The sequence below is a fragment of the Leptosomus discolor genome, chromosome Z (genome assembly GCF_034619465.1).
Source record: "Leptosomus discolor isolate bLepDis1 chromosome Z, bLepDis1.hap2, whole genome shotgun sequence".
Lineage (NCBI taxonomy): Eukaryota > Metazoa > Chordata > Aves > Leptosomiformes > Leptosomidae > Leptosomus > Leptosomus discolor.
The window spans coordinates 3,503,062-3,514,391 of record NC_141419.1 but is presented as its reverse complement, the minus strand read 5'-3'; the positions used below and the strand labels follow the sequence as shown (position 1 = coordinate 3,514,391).

The 11,330-nt window shown below is 65.7% G+C and overlaps 1 protein-coding gene across 1 annotated transcript; it reads left to right on the top strand.

Moving 5' to 3' along the window:
• The first annotated feature begins 614 nt into the window (after nt 1-614).
• Nucleotides 615-9,641, top strand: SESN2 (sestrin 2). The gene is made up of 10 exons (XM_086480527.1): nt 615-692; nt 5,621-5,686; nt 6,592-6,789; nt 7,195-7,377; nt 7,688-7,897; nt 8,214-8,364; nt 8,536-8,651; nt 8,775-8,965; nt 9,192-9,336; nt 9,431-9,641. Exons 1-10 carry the CDS (start codon nt 615-617, stop codon nt 9,515-9,517), a joined length of 1,425 nt encoding a protein of 474 aa, XP_086336653.1. The 3' UTR covers nt 9,518-9,641.
• Nucleotides 9,642-11,330: the final 1,689 nt, after the last annotated feature.

Below are 11,330 nucleotides of genomic sequence, written 5' to 3'. Positions count from 1 at the left end.
ATTTTTCCATTGTTCCCTGTCTCAAAGGCTCGGGAAAGAGTCGCAGGAGGGATCCTGTCCTTCCCCTCGGAGCAGAGAGGATGCACACAGGGGTGCAAGACCCCCCCTCACCTCCCCGCCATGGCAGTCCCCTCAGCCAGCACCTTGTCCCCCCCCCCCGGGGGTGTCTGGCGGCGGGGGGGGGGGCTCACACTGCTGCCAGCCCGAGGGCCCAGCAGGGCCCAGCAGGGCCCAGTACGGCCCAGTACGGCCCAGCCCGGCCCATCAGGCCCCGCAGCCTCCGCACCCCCCCTCCTCAACCCTCAGCGACCCCCACCCCGGAACCCCCCGCGAACTACAACCCCCAGCACCCCCCGCGCCGCCGCTCCCTATTGGCTGACGGGAGCGCACGTTGGCCAAGCCCCCGCGCTGCCATTGGCGACGACTAGGCGGGTGGGCGGGGCTGCCTCCCGTTCCCCGCCTACCGCCGCTCTATGAAAGCGGGGCGGGCGCCGGGGCACCGGGGAACGTTCTAGAGCCCGGGGGGCGTCCGGGGACCCCCGGCCCCAGAGCCCGGGGCGGGGGAAGGGGGAAGGGGCCCGGAGCCATGCCCGCCGCTTAGCCGCCGCGCTGCCATGCTGGTGGCCGGCTCGCCGTGCCGCCCCGCGGGGCTGGAGGAGTACCGGGGCTGCGGGGCCCGGCGGGGCGGCGAGGTAAGGGCTCGGCTCGGTGCTCGCCTGCCCGAGGGGGTATCACACACCCCACCCCCCCCCCCCCATCCCTCCCCGGGGTGGGATGAGGCGCTGCCCCTCGGGGAGAGGGGCTGGGGGGGTCCCCTCTGCCTCGGGACCGCTGTCCCGGCCCCCGCAACCCCCCCCCCCGGGGCCCATCCCCGCCTCGGCCGGTTGCAGCGAGGGGAGAAGCAGGGCCGCGTCGGGCCCGGCGGAGGAACGAGGGCCGGGCTGCCAAAAGAACCCCCTTGTTCAGTTGCAACGAGGCTTAAAATAAGGGTGCTGGGGTGGGGGGAGCCCCCACCCTGGGGGTGAGGTGGCCCTGTCCTGGCAGGGGGATGTTGGGGTGGGGAGATCTCGGGGGGGGGGGGGGGGGGCTGTGTCTCCTGAGCCCACCAGGAGCTGCGATGTGGGAGGGAGCCAGGCCGTGCAGGCATGGGCCGGGAGGTGAAGGGAAGCTGAGGCAGGGGCTGGCGGTGGGACATGCCCGCTGGGGTCGGGGGTAAGAGGCTGGGGGGCTCCGCGGGCTCCATCCAGTTATTCGGCTTGTGCTGCTGTTCCTGGGCTGGACATGGGATCTCGTTGATGTCCCCGTTAACCCAAAGGTCTGGGAAACATCTCACATTACCCAGGGCTTTTGCATTTGGAGTCCAGTGTGCAAAACTGGAGTGCCGAGGTGTCCGTGGAGCTTTGCAGGACATGCCTGTCCCTCCCACAGAATCGAAACGGTCTGCAGTTTCGGTCCACCAGCACACTGAGTCTCCTGAAAAGTTGGGAATTCTCCTATTTCTAAGACTTGCTTTCCCCTCTGGGGAAAAAAAAAAAAACAACTTTTGCAGTTTTTCCTCTTGCTCCTGCATTCCCCTTCCCTCAGGTTTCCCCAGGGGTTGCTCCGCAGCTCGGGGCTTTGCTTGCAGGGGAGTTGGTGGCTCCCCAAATAGCTGTGCCACCTCGGTGTAGCTGCGGGGATGGTTGCTCCTGATGTGGGCTGGAAGCTGGAAAACCCAAGACCGCAGCGCTGCGGGGGAGCTCGCTCCGGCACTTGTCCTGACGTGAGCTGAAACCCAAAATTGGTGCTTTGGAGCAGGCTGGGGGGAAGCCAGAGGTGGGAGGGGGACACCTTAGACCATGGCCACCGATGTCTAGCGGGTACCACTGAAACTCCGTGGGCTGGCACCTTCATAACCCACCTCGGTTTCGTTCCTGCGTGCTGTGACATGGGGTTTGTGACGGGGGCTGTCTAGCCGACGGCAGCTCCGCTCTTCTCCGTGAAACCCCTCCAGGTTTTCCGGACGAGGCAAGGTGGGATTTGGGGATCCCGTTGCCCTCCTTGCTGGAGCGTGCTGGCGGCCAGCTTTGCTTTCCAGGAGCGAGACTGGGGTTGCAGCGGGGGCAGCTCTTGCCAAGGGGGTTGTGTTCGTGCGTTGGCTCCGTGCGTCAGCGGGGCCGAGCCCCGGTGCTGCTCTCGCCCCCCCCTCCCCGCCCCGGTACGGCCCAGGGACAGCCTGGTTTTTGGCAGGAGCACAGTTATGAGGGGCAAACCTGCTCTGCTGGGTGGCTGCAACGGTGTTTGTTTAACCTCATCTTATCAGGAATGATTTTCCAATCCCTGACTAAGCACTGGCACCAGTCGGGGGGGGGGGAGCTCGGTGCTCAGCACACCCGTCTGTCTGTTCCCAGGGGCTTAACTCCTTCCCCTGGTGCCTCCAAGACCCCCCCGCCTGCCCTGTGCCGGCTGAAGCCTGGGAGCGGGTTGTGCGGCCGACGTGGGTTGGAGCATCGCCTCCGTGCCTCAGTTTCCCCGTCAGCGGAAGCGGGAGGTGATGAGCCGGTGTTGGCGTGGCGAGGGTTAACTGCAGCACCCCTGAGGATTGCTTAATGCAGCAAAACGTAACGAGCCTCTGCGTAATGATGATTAAATTGCACCTTCAAAGGTCACCCTGAGCTGTCACCGAAAAGCGGCGGCGGGGCAGGCTGGGCTGGGCTGGGCTCCTCGCTGCCTTCGCGGCTGGAAGTCCTGCCGTCTGCATCCCATGGATGTGTCTTGCCGGGGTCTTTCCATTGCTGCCCCCTCCCAAGGAGCCTCTTGGAGCCCCAGAGAAGCTCCTTCTCCCCAAACCGTGAGTCAGCGCGGGGCCAGCTCAGCCCCTGGAGCAGCGGTGGCATGAGCCTGCTCCCGCTGTCACCCCGGTCTCCCTTCCTGGTGACTCGGGGCAGGAGCAGCCCCTGTGCTCAGAGCCCTGGGAGCCGTCGGGCGCTCGCTTGGCCGGGGTGGCCGCAAGCCGGTGCCGGTGCGAGCCCGTGGCGTGCCGTGACCCACACGTGGGGAGCGTGTGGACGCGCCGACAGCTGCTGCGTGGTCACCTTGTGCCATCCCACACCCCTTCCCCGCTCGGGAGAGGGTGCCAGGCTGCGCCCACCACCTTGGTACTGGTTTGGGGGCAGCCGGCAGGAGGAGGCACCCACCAACACCTGGGCTGTGCCCAGCTCTGGCTCTCGGGTATCTCTCCTGGTGAAGCCGGCTGGCAACGCCAGGGCTCGTCCCTTCATGGGGCGCCGTGAAAAGACCCCTGGGGGAAGCAGCCCCCTGCCCCATCGCTCCGTGGGTGGAGAGCAGGACCTGCCGTCCTCTGGTTGTGTGTGTCCAGGCACCCTCCTCCTGCTGCCACCGTCCTCGCTGGTGACATGTCCCGTCTCCCCCAGGTGAATCCCGGCAGCGGGACCCTCGCTGCCACCTCTTGTGCACGGTGGCAGGAGGCTGGGAGCGTGGTGCTGGGTGCAGTGCCGGGTGCTGAGCATGGGAGGAGGGCAGGTTTGGGGACAGAGCCGCCCTTAGGGCTCCCCTGTCATTAATGGGCTGGGAGACGTGGGTCCGATCCTGCCGTTGGTTTTGGAAAACGCCGCTGGGTGCTGGAGGTGACACTGGGAAGGGAGAACAGGGGTCGCTGGGGAACTGCCTCGGTGCAGTGGGGCCGATGGGATGCTGGGGGCATCTCCCTGGCTGAGCCATGGGAGGGAGGAGGGCAATAAAATGAAGGTCGTGCCCTTGCCCCCCCCTCCTCCCCAGGACAGCAAGAGCCTGTGGGAGTCACTGTGATGGGGTCACCAGCAGTGTGAGCGGGGGTGACTGGTGCCCTGCGCATCCCTCCCTGCACCCAGAGCAAAACAGGGTGCAGGTCTCCGCCGGCTGAAGCGTCCGTGTGACGGAGCTTGGCTGTGTCTGACACCGTGGGCATGGCTGCTGCTGCCCCCCCCTTCTCGGTAGCACCGCTGCTGGGTTTGCACCGCGTGCCAGGGGATGGAGCAGGGTGGTCGTGGGCATCCCGGGGGGCTGCGACCCTGCCCGCTCCCCGGGTGGGCAGATCCACACCCCTGGGCTCACGTCCTGCCTACACGGTTGGTGCTGGGCTCCCATTCCGAAGTTCCTGGTGGAGGTGACACAGCCCAGCCTGTGCTCAGGGACAAGTCTCAGCTTCCCAGTGTCACCCCAGCTCCTGCTGGTGGAGGGACCTGGGGGATTTCTGCAGGGAATGGGACGAGGAGGCTGGTGCTTCCCCCAAAGTGGGGGTCCTGAGCACCCCCTCCGCTGCAGCAGTGGGTGCCACCACTGGCACTGGAGCTTGGGGTTGGAGGAAACGATGCTGTGGGTGTTCGTCTGCTGCATGAACGTCCCTTCTGCTACCGCTGCCCCGTCTCAGTCCTGGTTTCACACAAGCACCGTGTCCCCCCTGTATCTGGGGGGGGACACCCTGCACCAGCTCCCCCTTCCCCCTCGCCTCCTCCCCAGGGCTGGGAGCACTTGAATCCTCTTCCACCTTCTTTTCTCCCCGCCCCAAACCAGGTTCTGGGTTCTCTGTAGGTGTTTCGGGAGGATGATTTGTAGCTCTCGGGGCCGGGTGCTGCATCCCCCGCCCTGCCTGCGGTTGGCACCTGTGGGTGCTGCTGTGCTGCAGGCAGAGACGTCTCCCCTGCGCCGCTGCGACTTGCAAACCGGTGGGATGCTGCGGTGCCAAAGTGGGACGGGGGGGGAAGGATTCAGGCTCTGCTGCATCCCTGCCTTTCAGCTCTGGGGCTGGCCGGCGGTCCCCGTGGGCACTGAGCCACCCCTGCAGCAGGAGGGCTGGGAGGGCGCTGGTTCCGTTGTGGTCTGAACTGGGGGGGGGCTCCAGCTTGCAGCATTCCCCATTACTGCCTCCGTGTGTGCGTGCTCTGGTTGGGGGCAGCCAGCCCCCACCTGCCAGCAGAGAGGGGGGAAAAAGAGCTGTTTGGAGAAAACAGAGCGTGGAAATGCTCTTCCCTGGGGAGGTGGAGATTTGGGGGGGCGGGGGGGGGGGGATCAGAAAACAGCGGAGCCCTGTGCCTGGAGTGTGGAGAGCGACAGTTACTTTCAACGGGGCAGCTCGCTCCTGCTTTAACTGCCTTAACAGATTTGGGGAGTGTGGGGTGGGGAAACCTGGTGTTTATTGGTATTTTGGGCCGGGGCCGGGGGGGTTAGCGGGACCCCCGAGTGCCATGTTTATGCTGGCGATGGCAAACCACAGCCGCGCTGCTCCGGGGACCCCGCTGCCGCTCTGGTTTTCCCCTCTCTGGTTTTCCCCGGAGGTTGCTAAAGCGGCTGCCGGGGGTGTCTCCGCTCTCCCGGCCGGCGCTGCCGCAGCTCCCGCTGTCCTGGCACGGTCCCGGCGTGTCACACCTCCGCGGAGCAACGCTCCTGCCCGATTTCATCAGGCGCTGCCGGGCCTGACGCAAGGGCGCGGGGGCGATGGCCGCGTGGCTCGGTGGCCCGCGTGGGGTGGCCACTTGAGTCACCCCTTTCCGGTGCCGTCGCGCTCGTCCCACCGCCGGCGGCTGCTCGGTTGGCTCCCGGCTGCCCCGGTGCTGGGTTAAAGCTGCTGCTTTTGCCTTCCCAGGACAGAGGGGTCAAGGTCACCCAGCAGCTGGGGAAGGGCCCCAGCGCCTTCATCCCCCTGGGAGAGGTAAGGCGGGGGGGGAACCGTCTTTGGGGGGTGCGTCCCTACCTGCTGGGGGGAGGGGGTCCCCCACCCCTCGCTGCCCTGGGGGGGGGGGGACGGGATAGGGGGCTGTTAAGGAAGGATTGCCACCCCGATTGCTAGTGCCCAGCTTGGGGGGGGGGGGCTGTTGGGGAGGGAGAGGGGGATAAGGAAGGGTGGCGCAGCCTGGGGGTATCCCTGTGGCAGCGAGGGGGGTGTGTTTTTTGGGAGGATGGGGGGAGCGCTTGTGTCGTTTCGCCCTGGTGTTTTCCTGCCCGGAGTCGCTGCCCTGCCCGTGCCTCAGTTTCCCCGCTCATCCAAACACCTTTCCTCTGTAAAAGCAGCCCCCATCCTGCCCTGCTCCCCCACCCCCCCCACCCCAAAAACTGTGCCCTGAAATCCCTGGAGCTCCCCGTACCGGAGCACCCTCAGCCCTATCTCGGCACCCGGCGCCGGTGTCCCAGATGGTTCCTCCTTCGGCAGAGATAGCGCCATGGTTTCGTCACCATTGCAGGGGTGGAGAGGCTGGGGGGGGGGGGGCGGGGGCAGCTGAGCCCCATCTCCTCCCCGCTGCGCACTAGCGCCCAAATAAACACCCCAACCCGCAGGCTGAGCTGGCCGGGCTGTGCGGGGTCTGGCATGGAGACCCCCCGTCACCCCCTGCCCCCCGGGAGTGGGGAGATGGACAGCGGGGGCTGCCGGCGGTGTCCGTACCGGGCGGCAGCGAGGAGGGTGAGCACCCGCTGCGGTGGGACGGGTGCTTCTGCATCCTGCTGGCCACGACTGCTTGATGGGGGTGGTCTCCCTCTAGGTTGAGGGGGGTGCTGTGGAGGAGTTGGGGGGCTGCAGCACACAGCCCTTCACCGCCCCTCCTCTCCCTGTCCCGGCAGATCTTGCAGGAAGGCGCGGAGAGCAGCGGGCGCCAGCGCCTAATCGAGGCCTTCGTCTCGGCGGGCAGGGTGGACAACATCACCATGGTCATGGGGCTGCACCCCCAGTATCTCAGCAGCTTCTGGAAGACCCAGTACCTCCTGCTGCGCATGGACGGGCCCCTGCCCTACCACAAGCGCCACTACATTGCCATCATGGTGAGGAGGGGGGGGGTCCCTTGGGGTGTGGGCGTCCCGTGGGGGTCTCTGTGGTCCCAGCACCTCCGCTGGGTTTTTGCCCGGAGGTGGGAAGGTGTTTGGACTCCACAGATGGGGTTCCCCTTGGATCTGGGATCCCAGGGGCTTGGAAGCCCCTTTGGGGTTGGTCCTATGGTGCCCAGCCAGGGTACCCCAGCACCGCTCCCCTCCAGGGCCCCTGGGGACTGGCATTGATTGTGGGAGGGGGGTCAGAGACCCCTGTCTGGACTCTCATCCCCAGGGAAAGCCCCCCAGGAGCGATGGGGTGGGGGGTGGCTCCCCACCTTGGCTTCTCCAAGGGCTTGTAGCAGGGTTGGGGGCCCCCTGGCCAGTGCTGGGGGGCTGACTGCCCGGCTGTCCCCGCAGGCAGCAGCCCGGCACCAGTGCTCCTACCTGGTGGGCTTGCACATGGCGGAGTTCCTGCAGGTGGGGGGTAACCCGGCGTGGCTGCAGGGGCTGCACTGTGCCCCCCCAAAACTCCGAAACCTCAATGAGATCAACAAGCTGCTGGCACACCGGCCCTGGCTCATCACCAAGGAGCACATCGAGGTGAGAGCTGATGCTGCCGGTGCAGATCCCTCCCTCCCCAGAGTACACTCTGGTTTTGGGGGGGCTTAACCCCAATTGTTGAATCCCACCCACCCCCCAGACTTAACCCTTTCAGGGCTGAGCGAGTCTCTGAGCTGGAGGGCAGGGTCTGCGCTGCTCCTGATGGATGGAGCAGGGGTGACTTGCAGCTGGTTTATCGGGGAGGCACATCCCAAACACCCTCCTGTCTCCCTGCCCTTGGTTTACCCAGGCTCTGGGGAGCCAGGGGAGGGGGCTGGAGGGGGTCTTTCCAACCCCATGTGCTTTGCAGGCTCTGCTGAAGACGGGGGAGAACAGCTGGTCGCTGGCGGAGCTGGTGCAGGCCCTGGTGCTCCTCACCCACTACCACTCGCTTGCCTCCTTCGTCTTCGGCTGCGGCATCAACCCCGAAGAGGAGCAAGACGGGGAGCACGGCTGCCGGCCCCCCTCGCCCCACAGCGACAGCAGCCCTGCCTCTGACGACAGCATGGGGAGCTCCGGGGTAAGGGAGGAAGGGAAGGTTTGGGGGGTGCTGGTCTGCTTTCTGGTGCCCCAAGGCTTTTTTATTGGGAACAGCAGATGCTTTAGAGCGGTGCCGTAGCACCCTCCGTGCCCAAACACCCTCCGCAGGGCTTCCCCCTCCTCCCAGTCGCCAGGATAAGGCAGAAGAGCAGCTGGGGGCTGGGCAGGACACAGCCCTGGGGGCTGCTCCAAGTGCCAGCAGAGCTGAGAGCGGCTCCTTGCTGCTCTGGGCTTGCAACCTCGCTGCAACCTTGCCGGACCTGGGGCAGGGTTGATTCTGCCCTCTGCTTCGCCAGGGCAAAGACGCCATGCGGGAGGTGGAGGCGCTGATGGAGAGGATGAAGCTGCTGCAGGAGAGCCAGCTGGAGGAGGAGGGGGTCACCCAGGAGGAGATGGCGACGCGCTTTGAGCTGGAGAAGACGGAGAGTTTGCTGGTCGCTCCCTCAGGTGAGGGGGGTGTAGGGGTGCAGCTGGCTGGGGATGGGGTTCCCATGGGCTGGAGGAGGGGGGAAAGAGCCAGCATGTGCCTGGGTGGGAGCAGGATCAGGCCCCCAGCGGCAGGGCTGGTTCTGTCTGGGGTCACGCGGCGCTCACGGCCGCCGCGATGGTGCCTTGCAGATCTTGCGGATCACTCCCTGCAGTCCAACGTCCTCTGCTTCGTGGAGGACCCCGAGTTCGGCTACAAGGACTTCACACGGAGGGGCGAGCAGGCGCCCCCCACTTTCCGGGCGCAGGTGGGTGCTCCCGGTCCCGCACCAGCCCGAGGGGATGGGGTGGCAGGTCCTGAGAGACCCCAGCTTCTGTCCCTGGCTTTGAGGAGACCCCACGTTTCCCTGTCAAGCCCCTTCCTCCGGCAGGATTACACCTGGGAGGACCACGGCTACTCGCTGATCAACCGCCTCTACCCCGACGTGGGGCAGCTCCTGGATGAGAAGTTCCAGGTCGTCTACAACCTGACCTACAACACCATCGCCATGCACTGCGGCGTGGACACGTCCATGCTGCGCAGGGCCATCTGGAACTACGTCCACTGCGTCTTCGGCATCCGGTAGGTCCTCGAGCCGGAGGCCGGAGCCTGGTCTCCACCTTGGGTAGAGCCCGTGAGCGGGTCCAGCCACGGGGTCTTGGTGAGACTCTTGTGGTTGCGTAGACTAAGGTCAAGGGATGCTGTTGAGGGGCTTGGCTTAGGTCTGGAAAGACCCCCGGGTTGTGGGGATGGGCAAGGGTTGTGCTTGGAGTAATGCACCCTCCTCTCTTCCTCCCCCTGCCCCCAGCTATGATGACTACGACTACGGGGAGGTGAACCAGCTCCTGGAGCGCAGCTTGAAGATCTACATCAAGACGGTGGCTTGCTACCCGGAGAAGACGACCAAGCGGACGTACACCCAGTTCTGGAGACACTTCAAGCACTCAGAGAAGGTGCTGCCCCATCCCTTCCCCTCCTGGTGGGGTCTGGGGGGGGGGGGGGGGGATGCTGAGCCCCCCACGCCCTGACCCCGCTCTCCCTGCGTAGGTGCACATCAACCTGCTCTTGCTGGAGGCTCGGATGCAGGCGGCTCTGCTCTACGCCCTGAGAGCCGTCACCCGCTACATGACCTGACCTTCCTCTGCTCCCTCCTCCTCCTCCTCCTGCCCCAGGTTTGGGGGAAAGGCCAGGGGGGAGCTGGGATCTTAAAGACTTTGCTGGAATATTGCCTCCCCCCTCAAGGGGCCTAGAAGGAAAGGGGGGGGGGGGGGGGGGCAGGGCTTCCCTGCCCCTCATCCCAGGAGATGGGACCCCCCCCAAGAAGCCACCAGTGCCAGGAAGACCCCAGAGTGCTGTCCTGGGCTTGGCAGAGCGGGTGATACTTGACCGCTCCGTGCCTTTTTTCGGGGGTGAGCCAAACTGGGGTGCTCGTGGGCGCTGCCTTTGCCGTGCGGTGCTGGTGTGACACCTCTGTGCCACGGCCCGGCACCCGGACGGCTGCCACCGAGGGTTGTCCTCGTGCCAAAGATCGCCGAAGAGGGGTATCGGGGGCTTTGCTCCCGCTCCTTGGGTCTTGTGCTGCTGCTGGCGGGGGTGCTGCCCTGGCACCCCCTCCCCACCCCTGACTCGCACCCAAGGAAGGCACCACAGCAGGGGTGGGGAAGGGCTTCACACCCATTTTTACGCGTCATTTTTCAGCCACTGGCCCGTCTCTGCTGCCTCGACCTGCGTGGCTGAGGTGGGGAGCTGGGCTGGGGCCTGGGGCTGCCCCCTGCCTGCCCTCCTGCCTGCTCTCCTGCCTGCTCTGAGGGTGACGGGGTGGGACGTGGGGTGGCCCTACCTTCACCCCAGATGTGCCAAAGCATTTCCCAGCGGCGCGGGTCGCCGGGGAGGGGCTGGAGCAGAGCTCTGGGTCCAGCGCCGTCGCCTGCTGCTCGGCCCCTCTTGGTTGGTCTCTGCTGAACCGTATTTCCAGTTAAGTTATTTCTTTTTTGTTGTTGTTGTTGGTTTTGGGTGTATTTACTCCTGACTGGACGTGGAAATGCCACCGGGACTTTGCTACAGATCTCGTTTGAAAAAATAAAATTGTTCTTTGATTTTTCTTTTTCCTTTTTCTTTTTTTTTTTTCTTCTCTTCCCCAAATGCCTCTGCAGGGCAGCGCTGCCAAGCAAGCGGGTGTGAGATGCACCTTCCCTTTCCCCTTGCTCAGCCCCAGGGACTGATCCTGCGTAGTGCAGCACGGGGTGGGGGGGGGGGCATCCCGCTGCTCTGGGGGTGGCTGGGAGCAGCCCTGGGTCGTCGAAGGGTCCAAAGAGGGGGGGGGGGGGGTGTGTCTGAGGGGGGGGTCTGGGCTCGGCTCCTGTGCACCCTCCTTGCAGCGACCGTTCCTAACCTCTCCTGGGGGCAGCACCCTGTGGGAAAGGCAGGATTTGGGGCACTGACAGCCCAACGGGGGTGTCCCATGGGATGCTCCGGTCCTGCTGCTGGAATGAAGCTGCGGTGGAGCTGAGGAGGGGGGGGGAGCAGCGCTGGGAGCACTCCAGCCCCGCGCTGGGGAGCTCAGCACTTATCAGGGTGCGGGCAGCACCCCCTGGCAGCTGCCGATAAGATCCCCGAGGAGAGGCCAGCCCGTCCCCCTGCTCCAGCCCCCATCTCTGCACCCGAGAAGCAGCGAGGAGCCAGATCCTGGCTCTGGGGGTGTCCGGACCCCCCAGCCCCCCGCAGACAGGTAGGACCCCCCCGTGCTGCCTGGCCGAGAGGGGACGTGAGGCTGGAAGGGGCTGGGGCACCACCAGCGTGGTGAGGGTCTGCTGGGGGTTTGGAGCGGGGTTTTCCAGCCCTGGCCGGGGAGGCTGAGCCACCCAACGGTGCCTTTGGGCTGTGGAGAGAAGAGCAAAGGTGCCCCGACCCCAAAATACTGTATTTTTAGGGTGTCACCCTGTAATAC

Bases quoted from the DNA above. Each gene is read 5' to 3' on its own strand.
- SESN2 (XM_086480527.1), top strand. From the start codon at position 615: ATGCTGGTGGCCGGCTCGCCGTGCCGCCCCGCGGGGCTGGAGGAGTAC. The intron at 6,790-7,194 runs GTGAGGAGGGGG...CTGTCCCCGCAG, and splicing joins GCCACTACATTGCCATCATG to GCAGCAGCCCGGCACCAGTG. The intron at 8,966-9,191 runs GTAGGTCCTCGA...CCCTGCCCCCAG, and splicing joins CACTGCGTCTTCGGCATCCG to CTATGATGACTACGACTACG.